This window comes from Pelodiscus sinensis, chromosome 1, assembly GCF_052426305.1.
Source record: "Pelodiscus sinensis isolate ZL-2025 chromosome 1, ASM5242630v1, whole genome shotgun sequence".
Taxonomy (NCBI): Eukaryota; Metazoa; Chordata; order Testudines; family Trionychidae; genus Pelodiscus; species Pelodiscus sinensis.
The window spans coordinates 355,693,208-355,713,971 of NC_143052.1; the positions used below are offsets into that span (position 1 = coordinate 355,693,208).

At 49.4% G+C, this 20,764-nt stretch overlaps 1 protein-coding gene across 1 annotated transcript; it reads right to left on the reverse strand.

The window, feature by feature from the left end:
- Window positions 1–1,899: 1,899 nt before the first annotated feature.
- Window positions 1,900–2,847, reverse strand: LOC142830566 (olfactory receptor 52M1-like). The gene has a single exon (XM_075936316.2). It carries the CDS (start codon window positions 2,845–2,847, stop codon window positions 1,900–1,902), a length of 948 nt encoding a protein of 315 aa, XP_075792431.2.
- Window positions 2,848–20,764: the final 17,917 nt, after the last annotated feature.

Sequence of the window (20,764 nt, forward strand, 5' to 3'; positions counted from 1 at the left end):
AAACTCCGCAGCCGCAGCCGCAAGTCCTCCCAGACCCAGTGGTCCTGGGTGTGGAGCTGGTGCTCCAGTAGCCGCAGGTGCCGCCGCTGGTAGTCCTCCACGTTGCGGGTGCGCCTACTGGCCCGGGTGCAGGTGGCTGTTTTAGGCGTGGTGGTGCGCCCTGCAGTCCCAGGTGCTGTGGCTGAGGTGAAACAAGAGCAGTGGTCAGTTCTCTCTAGAGACACGGTGGGTGAAACCCAGCCCCCCTTTGCAAGGCCAGGGCCCCTGCATGACACCCAGCTGCTGCTCCATGGTGGGCAAGGCCCAGGCGCACGGTCCCTGGGCTCCTTCTCCCCCCACTCTCCCGTACACATAAGGGGAGCATGACGGCACTCACATGCGGAGCCCTCCTCAGCCTCGGGCGACACAGCCGATGTGCTCTATGGGGTGCCTCGGGGGTCCTGGGTCAAGGGCAGGATCCCTGCAGGCTCCTGGCTCTCGGCGTCCTCCTCCTCCTCCTCCGTATCAGGGATGAGGACCTCTGCCCTGGGTTCAATCACCACTCGGGGGGCATGGATGGCGTGAGCCCCCAGGATGCAGTCCAGGGCCTCAAAGTGGGGCAGGTCTCCAGGTCGGCCCCTGGCTGGCAGGCCCTGGAGTTGGACTGCCGCAAGTCCTTCATTTTGCAGTGGACCTGCTCCCGGGTCCGCATGTGGCCTCTGGCGGCAACGCTGTCAGCCATGCGGCTGTAAACGGCTGCGTTCCTGTGGCTAGTTCAGAGATTGTGGATGTTGGAAGCCTCCCCCCAAACCTCAATGAGGTCCACGATCTCCGCACTTGACCAGGCAGGCGCCCACCTCTTGCGTCCCCGGGCAGGCTCCTGGGAGCCGCCAGCCTTGTCCTGGGAAGAGGCAGAGGGCTGGGTAGCAGAGGGTGGCTGGCTCATCCCGTGCCAGGTGCAGGGTCTGCTGGCTGGGTGCTGGCAGGCTTGCACCTGGCATGGGCACCGTAGCCAGACCGTGGCCCTTTTAGGGCTCCAGGGCCGGGAGGGGGGCAGAAGAATTTTCCTGGTTTGGCCCAGAGTGGCCACCAGGGCAAGCTGGGGAGGGCTAGCCTCCCACTAGTTCGAATTAAGTGGCTACACAGCCCTTAATTCGAACTACTTAATTCAAACTAGGTGTTAGTCCTCGTAGAATGAGGTTTACCTAGTTCGAATTAAGCGCTCCGCTTTGGGACATTTCAGTTTGGAAAGGAGAGGACTAAGTGGGAATAAAATAGAGGTCTACCAAATCATGTGTACAAAAAGCAAAGAAGGAAGTATTATTTATTGCTTCTCCGATTGTAAGAAAACCGTCGACGAATGAAATAAATAGGAAATTAGTTTTAACAAAAAAAATGAAGCATTTCTTGACAACATGCGGGATCCATCTGTGGAACTCTGTGCCAGAGGATGCTGTAAAGGTCATCACTATAATAGGGTTCAAAAAAGAACTAGATGAATACATGGAAGATAGCTCTATCGATGGCTAGGATCGAATCCTTAGCCTGTGTCTGCCAGAAGCTGGGAAGGGTGATCTGGGATGGATCCCTTGATGATTCCCTGTTCTGTTTATTCCTTCAAGGGCATCTGGCACTGGCCACTGATGGAAGACAGGATACTGGGCTAGATGGACATTTAGTCTGACCCAGCACGGCCGTTCTTATGGTTTTAGGGGCCCATTCATCAGCATTAGAACAGTGGCAACCCAGTGAGTTCTACCTAGGCGGGTTCCCCGTGCTGTCAGACTGACACTGCCCAGTAATGTCAGGAGAGTTTTCACTGTCTTGGTCTGCCCAGTAGGTGACAGGGCCCAGCACCAGAACACCACATGGCTCTGTGCAGGGATTGCGCTGACAGCCAGAGTACAAGGAGAGAAAAAATTAGGTCCTTTGAACAATAAGGAGACGGAACAGCCTGTCGCGGATCTGCCTGGTCCTCACCCCGTAGATGATGGGGTTCAGCACGGGGGGCACTAGGAGGTATACGTTGGCAATGATAATGTGGAAATATAGGGGCACATTTTGGCCATACCGGTGTGTGATAGAGGAGAAGGTGGATGAGATGAAAAAGACAAAAATGGCAGAGAGGTGGGACCCGCAGGTCCCAAACGTCTTGAGCCGGGCATCCCTTGTGGGGAGTCGGAAGATGGCCCTGAGGATCTGGATATAGGACACGACAATAAACACGACGTCCAGCCCCTTCACACAGAAAAGCACAAAGAGCCCATAATAATTGCTGATGAGAGTGTCGGCGCAGGCCAGTTTCACCACAGCCATGTGCTCACAGTGTGTGTGGGGGATTATGTTGGTCCTGCAATATGGCCACTGCCTGGCCAGGAAGGCATAGGGCAGTATGAAAACGCCACCTCGAAGCACCACAGCCAGGCCAATCTTGGCCACCAAAGTATATGTCAGGATGGTGGAATGTCTGAGGGGGTGGCAGATGGCCACGTAGCGGTCAAATGCCATGGCCATGAAGATCCCCGACTCCATCACTAAAAAGCAGTGAACAAAGTACAGCTGGGTGATGCAGGCATTGAAATCGATCTCCCTGGCATTGAACCAGAAGATGCTCAGTGTTTTGGGCAGGATGGACGTACACAGGACCAGGTCGGTGACGGCCAGCATGCACAGGAAATAGTACATGGGTTCATGGAGGCTCGGCTCTGTCTTCACAATGAACATGATGATGAAGTTCCCCAAGAGGGCTATGATGTACATGGTGCAGAAGGGGATGGAGATCCAGACATGAGCCGCCTCCAGGCCAGGAATTCCCAGCAGGATGAAGGTGGAGGGGTTGTTGAAATGGGTTGTGTTGGAATCTGACATGGAGCAGGTGAGAAGATGAGTAGCTCTGAGGCAGAACGGTGTTTCCAGCAGGAACCGTACGTTCTCCCAACTTCCTGTGATGCCCACGGTCTAGGGTGATGGTTGCAGCAGAAATGCCTGGATAGAGAGACAATGTTACTCTGACGCACAACATGTTCTACTGGAAGCTGGTCTCCTCACTGTAGCAAAATGGTCAAAAGTCACACACGGACCAATGACATTTTCAATGTTCAGAGAAAAGGAAGGAAGACCAACCAACCCTACTAACCCTAAGTCCATATCTGTTGTTGCTCCATGCAGTAATAATTCCTGCAGCACATGTTTAGGGAAACTTTAACAGGCACCAGCAGGAAACTCAAGGGAGGATACTGGTTCTAGAGCATTGTTCGTGAATGCAATGGTACAGATTTGAGAGCCATTAGGGAGTTCCCTTATTTCCAGGTTGCCCACGATCTCAGACTACAAAAAACACCAACTTTGCACACAATGGCTATGTCTACACTGGCGTCTTCTTGCGCAAGAACATCTTGGGCAAGAGTTCTTGTGCAAGAAGTCTTGAGCAGGAAAACGTCCACACTGCCATGTGCGAGCTGTGCTTTTCCACAAGAGCGCCCATAGCAGTGTGGACACTTTCTTGCGCAAGAAAGCTCTGATGGCCATTTTAGCCCTAGGGCTTTCTTACGCAAGAAATCCCTGCCGAGCGTCCACACTGCCCTCTTGCGCAAGAGCTCCTGTGCAAGAGGGATTACACCTGTTAACAAAGAGCGTAGCTCTTGTGCAAGAAGCCCTCTCTTACTACGCCGTCCTGTAAATTTACTTGCGCAAGAGCGGGAGAGCAGTGTGGACGCTCTGTGGATTCTTGCGCAAGAATGGAAGTATTTGTGGAAGAAGCCGCGAGTGTAGACATAGCCAATATGTTCCAGGGGAGACATCCCAACTATAACACATCTCCAGGTAAAGACTTGGATGTCTCAGACAGCAGCTTGTGGGAAACACCCAATGTCTACCCTGGCAGCTTCTTCAACAAAAACGGCCGTTCTTCCACAAAAACTTGTCTGCTGTCTACACTGCACACGCGTTCTTCCGCAAGTAAATTTACAGTATAGCGTTGGAAAACAAGGCTTCTTCTGGAAGAGTTATTCCTTTCTTTACGAGGAATGAGCCCTCTTGAGCAAGAGCTCTTCCACAAAAGGGCAGTGTAGACAGGCAATATGAATTTCTTGCGCAAGAAACCCCTTGGTTAAAATGCCCATCAGAGCTTTCTTGCACAATACAGCGCCTGCACTGGCATGGATGCTCTTGTGCAAAAGCACATGGTAGTGTAGACACTGTCTTGTGGAAGATTTTTTGCACAAGAACTCTTCCGCAAAAGAGTTCTTGTGCAAGAAGCTGTCAGTGTAGACATGGAGAAAGACCTGCAATGGACCTTTGAGCAGGCTTGGTCATCCAGTGCCTATAAAGGCTAGGAAGAGGATTTTTGAGACAGGCCATGAGAAAGAGAGACGCTGCCATAGAAGAGCAGCATGAAAAGTGGAGTATGTTAGTGTAAAGAAAAGACAAAGAAAGTGGCAAGTGACAAAGGAATGGAAAATAAAGAACGCTAGGTCTACACTGCAGAGGTAAGTTGTAACAAGAAACACAATTTGCAAATTTTGTATCTTTTGCCGCTTTACTGTCAAAAGAGGCTTTTCTGAAATTTGGTGTGTTTACACGGCACCAAATTTTGTCAAAAAGTGCTCTTTCAAGACATCCCTTCTTTCCTGTAAAAGGAAGTTGAAAGAGCCCGTCTGCCTTTTTTAAATATTTTAGGAAAAAGCGGTTACTTTCCTTGGACGAAGCATTGCTTTTAAATTTATGGAGATTGCCTATCTCCTAGAACTGAAAAGGACCTCAAAAGGTCATTGAGTCCAGTCCCCTGCCTTCACAGCAGAACCAAGTACAATCCCTGACAAAGTTTTGCCCAAAATGGCTTCTACAAGGATTGAACTCACAACAACAGGTTTAGCAGGCCAATGCTCAAACCACTGAGCTATCCTTCCTCCTCTAGAATGTCATAAAAGCACTCCAGTCTAGAGATGGCTGAACTGATTACATTCAAATGGACAAAGAACAAGTCCCAAGTGGTAACGTTTATAAACACTTAGGCTACGTCTAGACTGGCATGATTTTCCACAAATGCTTTTAACGGAAAAGTTTTCCGTTAAAAGCATTTGCGGAAAAGAGCATCTAGATTGGCATGGATGCTTTTCCGCAAAAGCACTTTTTGCAGAAAAGCGTCCGTGCCAATCTAGATGCGCTTTTGCACAAAAAAGCCCCGATCGCCATTTTCGCCATTGGGGCTTTTTTGCGCTAAACAAATCTGAGCTGTCTACACTGGCCCTTTTGTGCAAAAGCTTTACGCAAAAGGGACTTTTGCCCGAACGGGAGCAGCATAGTATTTCTGCAAGAAGCACTGATTTCAGACAGTAGGAAGTCAGTGTTCTTGTGGAAATTCAAGCGGCCAGTGTAGACAGCTGGCAAGTTTAGACACAGCCTTAGAGTACATCTACACTACAGAGAAGAACGAAGCTGCCGATGTTGATCTGCCATTGTTCAAATGAGCAGATCTAATGAAGACACACTCATTTGAAGTGAGAAGGGGGCTCCGGTCGATGTCAGTAGTTCTGCTTCCACGAAGAGTAGGAGAAGTTCTCTCTTCAACTTCCTGCAGTGTGGACCGCAACAAAATCCAAGTTAAGCAACTTCGATTTCGATGACACAATTAATGTAGCTGAAGTTGGAAAGCTTAATTCTACTTATCATGTAGTTTAGACATACCCTTGGTGCTATAAAAGGGCCAATTCCCCAAACTTGAGGCAGATTATTAGCAAAATTGATTGGGGAGGAAACAATTAAACATAAAAATGGGACTGCAACATGGGAGAGTTTTAAGAAGAGTTTATTAGATAGCTAAAAAGCCATGATTACACAGTAAAAGAAGTGGAGAAGTTTAGCTAAAAACTGTGTTCAGTGGCAAACTGGAGGTCACAACGCTGAGTTGTGACAAGAACATATAACAAATGGGGAAAAGGGAAAATAGATAGCAAGATATACAATCCGAAGTTTAGAGGGCTGATGAAGAAAGATTAAAAAGACTGGGACTTTTCAGCTTAGAAAAGAGAATACTAATGGGGAATATGATAGAGGTCTATAAATTCATGACTGTCACCAAATGAAATCAACAGGTAGCAGGTTTAAAACAAACTAAGGAAAGTTTTTCTTCACTCAACACACTGTCAATCTGTGGAACTCCTTGCCAGAGGATATTGTGAATACCAGGACTTTAACAGGGCTTGAAAAAAAATAGGTTCATTCCTGGAGAATAGGGCCATCAATACATATTAGCCAGGATGAGTAGGAATGGTGGCCCCATATCCTCTGTTTGTCAGAGGCTGAAAATGGGTGAGAGAAAAGGAATTGTTTGATATTTCCCTGTTTCTGTTCATTCCCTCTGAGGGCACTTGGCATTGTCCACTGTCGGCAGACAGGACACTGGGCTAGATGGACCTTTGGTCTGTTGCAGTAGGGCCATTCTGGTGTTCTTATGGACATGGTAATTGGATGAAATCCTAGTGCCTGTGCTATAACAAATTAAGACTGGTCTTGAACCCCATAAATCTGTCACTAAAAGTAGTAGATGAGAAATTGATATTTACTCAGTCTCAGAACACTCAAAGAAAGCAACATCCAGATACATTTAAAGTCTGAACATATAACTCAATGAGAATAAACTGCAGACATGTACGTATTTACCCTGTGAAACTCCTTGCCACTGACTTTATTGGTGGAAAGAACCGTAGCTGAATGGAATTCACAAATGAACTGGCCATTCTAGTTGGTGCTACTGTCTCCACCCTTACTTAAGGCTGTCTGAAACCGTCAATTAGAACACATTTTCAGTTGTTTTCAAGTTGGCTAAGCTAAAAGGAGGTGTCTACGCTGCACCGTAACTCGAAATAAGAAACACAATTTGAGCTATGTAAATTCTGTGCCTTATTTTGACTACTTCAAAATAGCTTATTTTGTCATTTGGTGCTGTCTACATGTTGATCTTTTTATTCATGCTTTTATTAATGTTTGAGTTTGTATGTGTGTGTCCCTCCTCTCTATACGTTTAGCTGGTTTTATGTCCCTCTGGTGTCTCATATTTAAATTTTTTATATATATTTGTATTGTGGTTTTTTTGTAAGCCACCTTGAATATTTTAAATAGGAAGGTGGGGTAAAAATATTTAAATAAATAAATGAATTAATAGGAAGTGCCATATTTCAAAATAAAGTGCTATTCCAAAATGTCCCTTACTCCTCATAGAAGGAGGTTTACAGGGGCATTGGAATAGCGAGCCTGCTATGAAGCCAAGAGATAGCTATTTGGAGGTACTCTGGTACCCCAAAACAGCATTGCAGTGTAGACATAGCCTAAGAGTTTGGACTGAAATCTCTCTCAGAGGGTGTCTGTTTCCAGCTGAATTTTTTTTTTTTCAAAGTGTGAGGCATACGCGTTCAGATGCCTTCTTGAATGAAGAAAGGAGAGATTTCTTGCATTTGTTGAAAAATTCTTATAATTGGTCCAGTGCGGAGTCCTAGACCCTCCATGTTTTCAGCAGATAAAACAACCAACCCTCCTCACATTTACACCCCCTATGGCATTTTGAACAGCAGTGGGTTTGTGTTTTTCAGCCCACTTAAATAGCCTCATTAGAACCGGTCCTACAATTGACGGGTACTTTCATTTCCCATTATAAAATAATCGGTTTCATTTATTCCTCTCCTACTGAGGAAATGGGTTTTGTCCACCCAAACGCATAATACTTTATATTTTTGTTAGTCTCTGAGGTGGCACAAAACTACCAACTGTTTTAACTGTATTTTAAGTAAAGCAAAGAGGAAGAGGTGACAGGATCTGTGCATTAATACATAGTTATGTCCTGAGGCCCTTACTCAGTTCTTACACCAACGGGCTTACCAACAACCACAGGACATACCACACTAATACCAACCCTCGTACCTTCCCTTGCAACAAACCCCGTTGACAGCTTTGTCCACATATTCACTCTGCTGATACCATTAATGGGCCTAACCAAGGGTGTGACTAGACTACATGCCTCCTTCGACGGAGGCATGTAGATTAGCCAGATCGGAAGAGGGAAATGAAGCCGCGATTAAAATAATCGCGGCTTCATTTAAATTTAAATGGCTGCCCCGATCTGCCGATCAGCTGTTTGTCGGCAGATCGGGGGAGTCTGGACGCGATGCCCCGACAAAGAAGCCTTTCTTCATCGACACAGGTAAGCCTCGTGAAACCAGGTTTACCTGTGTCGATGAAGAAAGGCTTCTTTGTCGGGGCATCGCGTCCAGACTCCCCCGATCTGCCAACAAACAGCTGATCGGCAGATCGGGGCAGCCATTTAAATTTAAATGAAGCCGCGATTATTTTAATCGCGGCTTCATTTCCCTCTTCCGATCTGGCTAATCTACATGCCTCCGTCGAAGGAGGCATGTAGTCTAGACACACCCCAAGTGAGTTATAAGATCAAGAACACATATTCCTGCGCATCCAGAAATATAATCTATGCTATCATGTGCCGAAAGTGTCCATCTGCTGTATAGATTGGACGATCGTCTCAGACACTTCGCCAAAGGATCAATGCCCACAAAACAGATATTAGACAGGATCACAAAGAAAAAACAGTTTCTTGCCATTTCAACCAGAAAGGATGTTGTCTCAATGACTTGATTACCTGCATCCTGCTTCAAAAGCCTTTTAAGACAACACTTGAAAGAGAATCCTCTGAACTGTCATTCATGCTTAAATTCGACACTTTACGCTTAAGTTTGAATAAAGACTCTAATTACCTTACCCATTACAAAGATAGCTTCCCAAGGTAACACCTCTAATATCATTAGCTCACAGACATTTACCTCCCCTCCTTCCCACCCCCTTCCATCCCCCTTCTGTTCTGAAATTTGATTTGTCCTTTTCATATGTGTTCATTTTTAATTGTATCCTTTGGTATATATGGTTGTGGCAATTTTCTTCCACTATTTTTTCTGAGGAAGTGGGTCTGGTCCAAAAAACCCATCACCTAATAAACCATCTTGTTAGTCTTGAAAGTGCTACATAGTCCTGTTTTTTTTGTTTCTTTCTACCTCAGTGAGACATGGATGATTCATGGTCCAGGGTTGCAGAATTTGGTCTTGTATGACACATCAGCTGACGGAAGAACATAAGAACATAAAAACAGCCAGAATGGGTCAGACCAAAGGTCCATCTAACCCAGTGTCCTGTCTGCCGTCAGTGGCCAATGCCCAGATGGAGCAAACACAACAGGTTATCCCAACGTGATCCCTCCCCTGTCACTCACCTCCAGAGAAACAGAGACTAGGGACACCATTCCTACCCATCATGGTTAATAGCCATTGATGGACCTAACCTCCATGAATTTATCTAGCACTTTTTGAACAATGTTAAAGTCCCAGTCTTCCTTCACCTTATCCTCTGGCAAGGAGTTCCACAGGTTGGCAGTATGCTGATTGAAGAAAAACTTCCTTTTCTTTGTTTTGACCCTGCTGCCTATTAATTTCATTTGGTGACCCCTCGTTCTTTTATTTTGGGAATAAGTAAATAACTTTTCCTTATTCACTTTTTCCACACCTCTCGTGATTTTATAGACCTCTATCATATCCCCGCTTAGTCTCCTCTCTTCTAAGCTGAAAAGTCCAAGTCTTTTTAATCTAGTTAGGTGTTTGGGATCTTGTTCCAAACACCTAAGCATTTTTGTTACCATTTTCTGAATCGTTTCCAGTGCCAATAGATCTTTTTTGAGATGAGGCAGCCACATCTGTACGCAGTATTCAAGATGTGGACGGGCCATGGGTTTATATAGAGGCAATAGGATATTCTCTGTCTTATTCTCTATCCCTTTTTTAACGATTCCTAACATTCTGTTTGCTTTTTTGACTGCCGCTGCACACTGAGTGGCTGTTTTCAGACTCCACTGTGTCACGTAACGCCATCAACTGGGGAGGCGCAGCAAAAAGGATCAGTTTAGCTGATGTTACTGGAGCAAACTCATTCCCTGTAGCAAGGGCCCCGGGATGTTTAATGGCTGTGCAGAGCGGAAAGGCCCATAGACTTACTTTCTATCCCATGGTGATCACGTTCCACCGGGTTTGTGGAGAAGGGGAGCCCCTCAGCAAGAGATGGGCGCTTGTGAATCTTGAGACCAAAGGGTCTTCCCTGGGAATCCCCCTTAGCCAGCCACGTCCCTCACCTCTCTCAGCCCAGCGTCTGCAGCAGCCTCTCTCATCGAGGGCCGAGAGAGCAGGATGCAGCTGGTAATATAGCTCTGGCCAATCCCAGTGGAGTTTGCTCAGCTGTCAGGGGAGAATCAGCATGTGAATGTAAAGACGCAGGAGACTGGATACCTTCCAGCCCATCTCGCTCTTTCTGTGTCTGGGCTACTGGGCTGTTTATCCAGCTTTCGGAGTAAACAGCAATTACGGGTCCTTCCCAAAAGGAAATGAAAATTCTCGGGCTCTAGGAATGAGTCAGAGAGGAAGTGGCTGCTCTGTGCAGTTGCCCATATTTAAAAATTGCAGTAGATTAGGAATAAAATGTATTGATCTCTGTAAGGCAGGACACCCTGGAAATGCATAGGAGGGCTAGGTAGCTAGTAGACAGGTGGTGTTACCTGTCAATCTAAACCTCTTGGTAACATTTACTCTCTGTGTGGGTGTGTCTACACTTGCCCCCTACTTTGGGGTCAGGAAGAAATTTTCCTCCAGGGTAGATTGGCAGAGGCCCTGGAGGTTTTTCGCCTTCCTCTGTAGCATGGGGCACAGATCACAGCTGGAGGATTCTCCGCATCTTGGGGTCTTCAAAGTATTTGAAGGCTTCAATATCTGAGGGTATGTCTACACTACAGAGTTAGTTCGAACTAACGGACGTTAGTTCAAACTAACTTTAATAGGCGCTACACTAGCGCTCCGCTAGTTCGAATTTGAATCGAACTAGCGGAGCGCCTAGTTCGAACTAGGTAAACCTCATTTTACGAGGATTAAGCCTAATTCGAACTGCCTAGTTCGAATGAAGGGGTGTGTAGCCCCTTAATTCGAACTAGTGGGAGGCTAGCCCTCCCCAGGTTTCCCTGGTGGCCACTCTGGCCAACACCAGGGAAACTCTATTGCCCCCCTCCCGGCCCTGGAGCCCTTAAAGGGGCACGGGCTGGCTACGGTGCCCGTGCCAGGTGCAAGCCTGCCAGCACCCAGCTAGCAGACCCTGCACCTGGCACGGCACAGAGCCACCCACCCGATGTCCCCCAGCCCACCCCCTCTTCCTGGGACCAGGCTGGCGGCTCCCGGGAGCTTGCCCTGGACCGCAAGAGGCGGGCACCTTCCTGGGCTAGTGCGGACATCGTGGACCTCGTCCATGACCTCCGCACTAGGCACAGGAAAGTGGCCGTCTAGGGCAGGAGAGCTGCCAGCCTGGCCACCCAGGAGCAGGTGTGCATGAAAATCAAGGGGGTCCACTGAGACCCCCGACCCTGAGCCCTGAGCTTACAATGGCCGTCCTGGGTCAGACCAAAGGTCCATCTAGCCCAGTAGCCTGTCTGCCGACAGCGGCCAACTCTAGGGACCCTGGAGGGGATGGACCGAAGACAGTGACCAAGCCATTTGTCTCGTGCCATCCCTCTCCAGCCTTCCACAAACTTTGGGCAGGGACACCACTCCTACCTCCTGGCTAAGACTACTCCATGGACCCAACCTCCATGACTTGATCTCACTTCCCTTTTAACTCTGTTCTAGTTGTAGCCTTCACAGCCTCCTGCAGCAAGGAGTTCCGCAGGTTAACTATTTGCTTTGTGAAGAAGAACAACTTTCTCTTACTAGTTTCAAGCCTGCTACCCATTCCTTTCCTTTGGTGTCTTCTAGTCCTTCTTTATGGGAACTCAGGAAGAACTTTTCTGAATGCACCCTCTCCACCCAACCCCTGCTTTTAGAGACCTCTATCCAGTCCCCCCTCCGTCTCCTCTTTTCTAAGCTGAACAGTCCCAGTCTCTGTAGCCTCTCTTCATATGGGACCTGTTCCCAACCCCTGATCATGCTAGTTGCCCTCCCCTCTCCCAGCCTTTCTCTTCCCCTCTCCCACCTCCTTTTCCCAGTCTCCCCCAGTTTTGTTCAATAAAGACAGAGTCAATGTTGGAAGAAACGTTATCTTTATTTTGTACATCAATAAGAAGGGGGGCTAGGGAAGGGTAAGTGGAAGGAGGTGAGGGAGGAATGGGGCACGAGCCCCCGATGGGGAGGACTGGGCTGGCTCTGCGGGCTTCTGGGGGTGGAAGCTCTCCTGCAGCCCCCCAATTACCCCCTCTCCCCAGATGGCAGCCTGCGGCAAGTGCAGCCGGGCTGATGGCCGAGTGGTGTGATGTGCCCAGTGTGGGTACTCCGGGCACTCCAAGCCAGGACTGCTTTGTAAGCGGGGCACCCCTGAGAACTGTCTGTCCGGGGTGGGGGTCGGGACCCTTTAAGCGCAGCTCACGGCTAGCCTGAGACAGCATCTCCACGCTCTAAGTCCTCCTCTGATGCCCTGCCGGCACTGCTTCCGGCCATCCTTAAGCCCTGTTCAGAGTCCACTCAATATGGACTTGCTAGTTCGAATTAGCAAAACGCTAATTCGAACTAGTTTTTAGTTCTAGACGCATTAGTTCGAATTAGCTTAGTTCGAATTAACTAATTCGAACTAAGTTAGTTCGAACTAGCGCTGTAGTGTAGACGTACCCTGAGATATAGGTGAGAGGATTATTCTAGAAGGGGGAGGGTAAGATTTTGTGGCCTGCACTGTGCAGGGGGTCAGACTAAATGATCATAATGGTCCCTTCTGACCTTAAAGTCTATGAGTCTATGAAGTAGGGAGGCAAAGGAAACATACCGAAGTTGCAAATCAAGCCCGGGATTTAAATATCCTGTGCTTGATTTGCATATTCCTGGCCAATCACCATTTTAGAAATTCACTAGCCTAGAGTAACTGCCCACAGCTACACGTGGCAGTGAAATGGGAGTCCGATTTAACGCCCCTAATTCGAATTAGCTGGTAAACCTCATTGCAGGAGAAATGCCAGCTAATTTTAGTTAGGGCTTTAAATCAGACTCCCGTTTCACTGCTACGTGTAGACATGGACAGTTACTCAGGGCTAGTGAATTTCTGAAATGGCAACCGGCCGGGAACATGCAAATCAAGCGCGGGATATTTAAATACCGGGCTTGATTTGCAACTTCGGTATGCTTCATTTGCCTCCCTACTTTGAAGTAGGGGGCAAGTGCAAATATACCCTGAGGTGGTATCAGGCAATACAGTAATTCCTCATTTAACACTATAGATGCATTTCTGAAAATGTTCGTACTAAGCCAAAACATGCTATGTGGGGTCAATTTTCCCATTAAAAATAATGGAAAAGGTGGGGGTTGCGTTTCAGGTGGTGGTGGCAAAATCAATTTTTTATTGGTGCTGAGTTGTCATCATCAACATTAGATATCTAGCAACACAAGATAACTAGCAACACAAATCCCCACGGTTTGTTAAAACACAACGATAAACATGAGTGAGTGGAGGAGCGCTGTGACCACGCGTATTCATCGGCTCATGCATATTACCACTGTTTTCACCAACTTACACTGCCACGCAAAGTAGTTCACCACTTGATTATTTTTGTGTTATTTCGGGGACGGTTGTGTTATTCGAAAAACGTTCCCTAAAAATAAAATCGTGCTATTGCGAAAACATGTTAAGTGGGCACGTGTTAAACGAGTAATTACTGTAATTCAGGAGAGACACAGTCGCTAGACTAATAAATAGATGGTACAAACAGGACAACACAAAAGTGATTTCACTTAAAGCTAAACTTTACTTAGTCTCAAACACTTACCACACATCTACAACAGGTTAGTAAAACACCCCCACACTCGATAATTACCGAAGTTGAGTGTGGCTCGCGAGTAACACCGGGCAGGCTTCCGATGGCCAGTTTTCTGTCTTCCCGTGGAGATGGAGATATGTCCAGACGTGAAGAGACCTCAAGAAGTCCTCAAGACGTCCCTCCAACTGTTCCCAAAATCGTCCCACTAATTCAAACTTTCCTTCCCTATTTATCCATTAGTATTACAATAACATGTCACTCAAACACTTGTTAGGAAAGCACTTTTTAAAGGTTAGGCAAGAGGTTTTCTTCTGATCATCACTTTCACCAGAGTGTTTTTTTCTTTTTCAGAGTCTCCGTGCTTGGTGGCCTTGCTAGATCTATGTTTTAGGGCATTTAGTTGGGCTTCCTGTTTTTCTAAATGTGTATCTCAGCAATTTCACTAGAGATTTGGGCCTCAGGTAGGATGCAAGGTCAAGCTGCCTTCTCTGTGGCACTCAAACCCCCTTTCATTCTCTCCCCCCCCCCCAAACTGTGGTCATGCGGAAGCTGCTGTCTAGGTCTCTTTTGGGCTTGTTAGCTTGGTTGCTAAAGTTAAAGCAGTAAGCAGTAGTGGTTAAGGCACATTACTGGATTTGCCGAAATCTCCTGGTACAGTAGATCTGAAGACAGATGACGGAAGAGGCACACTAGTCCTTTCGGAGGACACGTTGGGCTTTCAAGAAGGGATCAGAGCTCAGTCATTCTCATCGATAACTAACATCAGACTGGGCAGCACCTTTCATTGAGGGAACTTCAAGGGCACGTCTAGACTACCGCGTTTTGTCGACGGAAGTTTTGTCGACAGATACTGTCGACAAAACTTCTGTCGACAAAGAGCGTCCAGACACATTGAGTTCTGTCGACAAAGCAAGCTGCTTTGTCGACAGAACTCCGTAGTCTGGATGCAATGTTACAGGCAATAACACCTTCTGTCGACAGAGTTCTGTCGACAGAAGGCGTTATGCCTCGTAAGATGAGGTATACCAGCGTCGACAAAACTGCTGAGTTCTGTCGACGTTATGTCGACAGAACTCAGCGGTAGTGTAGACGCTGGTATAGTTTTGTCGACAAAAGTCCACTTTTGTTGACAAAACTGGGTAGTCTAGACACACCCCAAAAGACCTATGAAAGTGACTATGAAACTATTCCCATGAAACAGATAACTAAACTGAGGCACAGAGAGACATGAATTGGCCAAGGTCACACAGAGAATGATGGACAGAATCCAGGATCTCTGACTTCGATGCTATAACTATGGTCTTTCCATCACACTCATATACAGACACGGGCATAGCCAGCTGAGTCATAGTAGCCAGATCCCCCACACACCAGCTCTCCAGTGGTGGATTACAATCCCCTTAGCCAGTGGCCACAGGATGGCAGCCAGTGGCAGCCAGCTCTCCCCCGCCCAGTCCCCCAGCATCCAGGGCCCAGCCAAGGGCCGTAGACGGCGCACGCCCTCATGAATTAGTGTGGAGATCATGGACCTCATTGAGGTTTGGGGGAGGCCCCCAACTTCCATGATCTCCACACTAGGTGGAGGAACATGGCCGCCTACAGCCGCATGGCAGCCACCATAGCCAGGAAAGGCCACAGGCGCACCCAAGAGCAGGTGCACCTGAAGGTGAAAGAGCTGCGGCAGGAGTACACCAGGGGTGCCACCGCAGCAGGGGCTGATACCTGCCCCTACTTCCCCACCCTCGACCGACTCCTGGGGGGTGGGGCGGACCATGCCAGCCCGGAGGCAGTGAGCCAGGACTGGAGGGCCTTGACCCGGGCACACCAGAGGGCCCACCACCAGGTGTTCCGGAACCAGAGTCAGCAGGGTCGGCCGGGGGGGGCGGGGGGAGGCGGAGAGGGAGACCAGGGACCGCACGCATGGGCCATGCCTCCCATGGATCACGCAGCCACCTGTGCACGTATGAGCACGTGCCATGCCACCCTTGGGCAGGTGGCTCCAGCTGCGTGACACCCAGGGACTATGGCCCAATAGGTACATGCTTGAGTGAAGAGACCTGACACACTCCTGACCCCGGGGCATGACCCAGCAGGACCCCTTCCCTTCACACGCCCCCTCTACACAGAGGCAGGGGACATCTCCCCCCCCCCCCGCCACCCCTGCCACACTATACATGGCACAGGGACATGGGTGCAGTCTTGGGGCAGCTCCCAGTCCCGGGGAGAGCCAGACATGCTGACCATGGCCTCTGTGCAAGCACAGCAGCTCTGACGGTGCAGGGCACAGTTGCCCTCACGTCGCGGGGTGGGAGGGGGCTGGGCATCATCCACTGTGTCCCCAGGGAGAACTGACCACTTCTCTTCTTTCTCTACAGCTGCACTAGCTGCTCGTGCAGGGCGCACCACCCCGCCCGGGACATGCTCCCGCACCCACGGCCTGCTCTGGACCATCACCATGCAGCAGGAGTACCGGGACCAGCACCTGCGACCTCTGCACTGCACCATCCAGGCCTGGATGCAGGAGGACCTGCAGCTCCGCCGGGAGCAGCTTGCTGAGGACCGAGCCATGAACTCTAACCTGCAGGCCCTGCTGCAGAGCATGCTGCTCCGTGTCGGTCCTGTGCCTGCTCCCCCGCAACTACTGTTCCTCCTCCCACTCCTGCCCCCTCCCACCTCTTCTTCCTCAACCTCCACACCCTCCTCCTCAATGTCCACACTCCCCACCTCAACCTCCACAACCTCCTCCCCATCCCCCCAGGGATGCCGAGGCTCCCTCCCCCACCATGCTGGGAGGTGGTTGACCCGGCGAGACCCCCAGCCCTGAGTGCTGAGCTTCCCTTCCCCCTTTTTCCCCCTTCCAGCTCCTTCCTCCCAGGTTCCCCCTCCCCTCTCCCACCCTCTCTCCTGCCCTCTCCTGCGTCCTTTCCCCAGTCTCCCCGGAGTTTCATTCCCCTTCCCCAGCTGTGTTAAATAAAGACAGTTTCTAGTTTTGAAAATACGTGTATTTTATTTGACATCAGGGAGGGGGGGCTAGTGGAAGGAGAGGGAGGAATGGGGCACAAGCCCCCAGTGGGGCAGACTGGGGAGACTGTTAGAGCTCCTCAGAGTGCAAGCTCTCCCACTGAGCCCCCTGGATCCTGACGTCCCCTCAATGATCCTCCTGGATGGCAGCCTGCAGACAGTGCAGCCAGGCTGCCGGCAACGTGTCCATGAGATGCAGCAGAGTCCCCGGGGACAGGTCTGGTTCCATGTTGCAGAGTGCCATGGTACCCGGGTGAGGGCAAACAGAGCACTCCAAGACACAAATGCTTTGCTGTCCTTCAACAAGGTAGACCAGCAATCAGAGAAACCTGAGAACTGTCTGTCCAGGATGGGGGGTCGGGTCCCTTTAAGCACAGACCTCAGCTAGCCTGAGGCAGCAGCCCCGCACACTATGTCCGATCCTGATGCCCTTTTGGCCCTGGTTCCGGCCAGCCTTACCTTCGATTTAGGGTCCACTCAATGTGGATGTGCTATTTCAAATTAGAAAAATGCTATTTTGAATTAGTTTTTGTGTCCAGATGAGTTATTTCGATTTAGCGTATTTCGAATTAACTAATTCAAAATAAGTTAATTTGAAAAAGTGCTGTAGACATACCCTTAGTTTACTGCAGGAGTATGAGGGTATGTCTACACTAGTCTCCAAGTTCGAACTAGGGAGGTTAATGAGGGCGACCTAAATTGCATATGAAGCGCGGGATTTAAATATCCCGCGCTTCATTAGCATGTTCCCGGTAGGTCGCCATTTTGGAAACTGACTAGCCCAGAATAACTGCCCGCGTCTACACGCGGCAGAGAAGCGCGATTCCGAGATTAAACCCCTTAGTTTGAATTAACAGTTAAACCTCAGGTTTGAACTAGGGGGCTAGTGTAGATGTACCCTGAGTCTCTGAGTTAAGAGGAGACAGTTATGTCTTTAGAGTTTGACCATACAGCTCCCAAGTGTTGCAAACTGTTGTGTTACTCTAAGGTGTTCTTGCAAAGTGCTTTCTGTACCTCTGAATGGTTTGTAGGTCAGTCTGGTAATCTCCAAAGACAGGAAGTTGCCATCCCAGGGTCGCTTGCAAACTTCTCTTTGCATCATGGTGGCATTTTTAACACTTGTGCTTCTCCAGCTGTTGATAACTCAGTGCAGGTATCGATAAACGTACTAAAGCCAGTGCCTCATTTTCCTCTTCCACATGCAGCAGACCAGATGTCTTATGGTTTCCATGCTGGGATAAGTGGTGCGTCAGCCTACAGGGGTCAGGTAACTAATGACTGGTTTGAAATAATTAAACAAGGAAATGTTAGTTACCCCTTCACATCACACAAGCAGTAGGGGTCAGCCAATGAAATGAACAGACAGATTTAAATCAAACACAAGAAGTGATTTCTTTGCGGGAACGCCATGGAGCTCTTTGCCAGGGAATGTTGCGAAAGCCGCATTCCATAATCGAGTCGCAACAGGAACTCAGTAAGTTCACAGAAAACAGGTCCATCAATGGCCGTTGGCTAGGGTGAGCAGGGATCCCAAACCATGTTTGGCATTGTTCCTCACCTCTGTTTGGCAGACACTGGGACTGGACAACAAGGGAGGGATCACTCAGCTGTCGCAATTCTTTTTATTCCCTCTGAAGCACCTGGCATTGGGCAGTTAGAAAACAGGCTGGCCTTGGATCCTAGCCACTATGTCCATTCTGATGTCACTACAGAGACCCCAAATGTATTTGCCCCTTGACCCCACTCCTCTCCCAGAGCTAAGGGTGAGCCCAGGAGGACTGACGGGGGAAGGAGGGGTGTCTCTCTTTTTACAGAGTTGGTAACAAAGGAGGAATATACAGTTGCCTTTCAAACCTACCAATGTTCCCGTGAGAAGTCAGAGGATGTCCGACCATGGTAATATTACCGCAGAGTGGTTCTAATATTTATGATCTCAGTGGTTCTAATAGTTAGGGTGACCAGACTTGCCTCTGCCCAACATAGGACACCAAGGGGGGAGGGCTGCCAGTGCTCAGGGCTTTAGCGCCCCAGTGGGGTGGGGGGGAGGAAATGGGATGGGGGCCACCTAGGAATGGGGCTTCAGTCCTGAAGCAAGGGCCAGCCAGGAACATGGCAGAGTGCCAGAGCCAGAGCTGCCCTGGAACGGGGCTTCAGCCCCACGGTGAAGGCTGCCTGGGAAGAGGGCTGAGCCCTGTGGTGGTGGGGGACTGCCCAGGCACCGGGCTGCACCCCACATTGAGTTGAGGGGCCACTGGAAAACTAGGCTGTGCCCCACGGTAGGTGGGGGCCACCAGAGAACAGGGCTGAGCGCCACGGTGTGTGGGGGCTGCAAGGGAACCAGGCTGAGCCCCATGGCATGTGGGAGCCACCTTGGGACTGGCCGTGAGCCCCACGGCAGGTGGGAGCCATCGGGGAATAGGGCTGAGCCCCAGGGTGGGTGGGGGCTGCTGAGGAACTGGGCTGACCTCTGCGGCAGGAAGGGGCCACCAAGGAACCAAATTGAGGCGGGAAGCAGGTGGGGGCCACCAGGAAACTGGGCTGAGCCCCACGGTGGGGGAATGCCCAGCAATCGGGATTCGAGTCCTGTGGCAGGTGGGGGCTGCTGGGGAACTGGGCTTCAGCCCCACAGCACATGTGGCAGAGCCCCTGTGGTAGCAAAAACTTTCAGCCGTGCGGCAGGTGGCCGCGGCTGAGGAATGGGGCTGCAGCCAGCAGTGCTGACACTCCGACCTGGTTCCTTCCTTGGCTCCCTGCCTGAGAGCCTCATGCTGCTGCCTGCCGTACTGCCAGCCACAAATAGGAGGCTGCTGCAGCGGCAATGACCAGGGAACTCAAGTGCCATCAGGGGGCCTGCAAATATAAGATATTTTGCCCCTTATTAAAAAAAGTCAGGATGCAGACAGCTTAAATACGGGGCAGTCCCAATAACAAAGGCACGGATGTCACCTTTCTAATAGCTATTCATTTATTTTATAGATAGATAGATAGGGTCTGTCTACACTACCCCGCTAGTTCGAACTAGGAGGGTAATGTAGGCATACTGCACTTGCAAATGAAGCCCGGGATTTGAATTTCCCGGGCTTCATTTGCATAAACTGGGCGCCGCCATTTTTAAATCCCTGCTCGTTCAAACCCCCTACTCCTCATGGAATGAGGAGTAATGGTAGTTTGGAGTAGGAAGCCTAGTCCGAACTACCTAGTTCGTGTTGCATGGAGCAGCGCGGCACGGGGTTCGAACGAGCAGGGATTTAAAAACGGCGGCGCCCAGTTTATGCAAATGAAGCCCGGGAAATTCAAATCCCGGGCTTCATTTGCAAGTGCGGTATGCCTACATTACCCTCCTAGTTCGAACTAGCGGGGTAGTGTAGACATACCCATAGATAGATAGATATTTAGCAATTTGACGCATCGCTCCTGTTAGCTAATTGCTACATTATCTGTCAAAAGGAAAACCCATATAACTTTCTCATGTTGAAGCAGCCCCTGGAATACAGATAATATTCCCCTCCCCAAACAGCTTTCAGATGCTGAAGTAGCCTTTGGAATTACAGTTACTATCCCTCCTCCACCGAGCCACCAGACCAAAATCCAAAATGGCTTCCTTCCAGCTGTCTGTGCTGAGGTGGGGGAGAAGTCGTGATGATCCAGTGAGGCATTGAAGGAAAGGAGAAAAATGAGGAGTAGGGTCTTTGGGGACCAGGCACAAGAGATGGGCAGTGGGAATGACACCAAAGCCCTGTTCCACCAATTAGGAATGAGTTCTCCACGGACTGGTTGCACAGTGTGTCACCCTGAAAGAGTGCTGTAAGGTGGCAATGTGTATAATGTCCGCTTGACGGTCCAGTAAGTGAAAGGTCCCACAGTCCAGTAAGGCCCAACAGCCAGACCCTAGACGTCTTTGAATAGAGCTCAGTGGAAGAGCCAGAGAACCAGGAGAAAACC

Coding starts and splice junctions, on each gene's coding strand:
- LOC142830566 (XM_075936316.2), bottom strand. CDS start 2,847: ATGTCAGATTCCAACACAACCCATTTCAACAACCCCTCCACCTTCATC.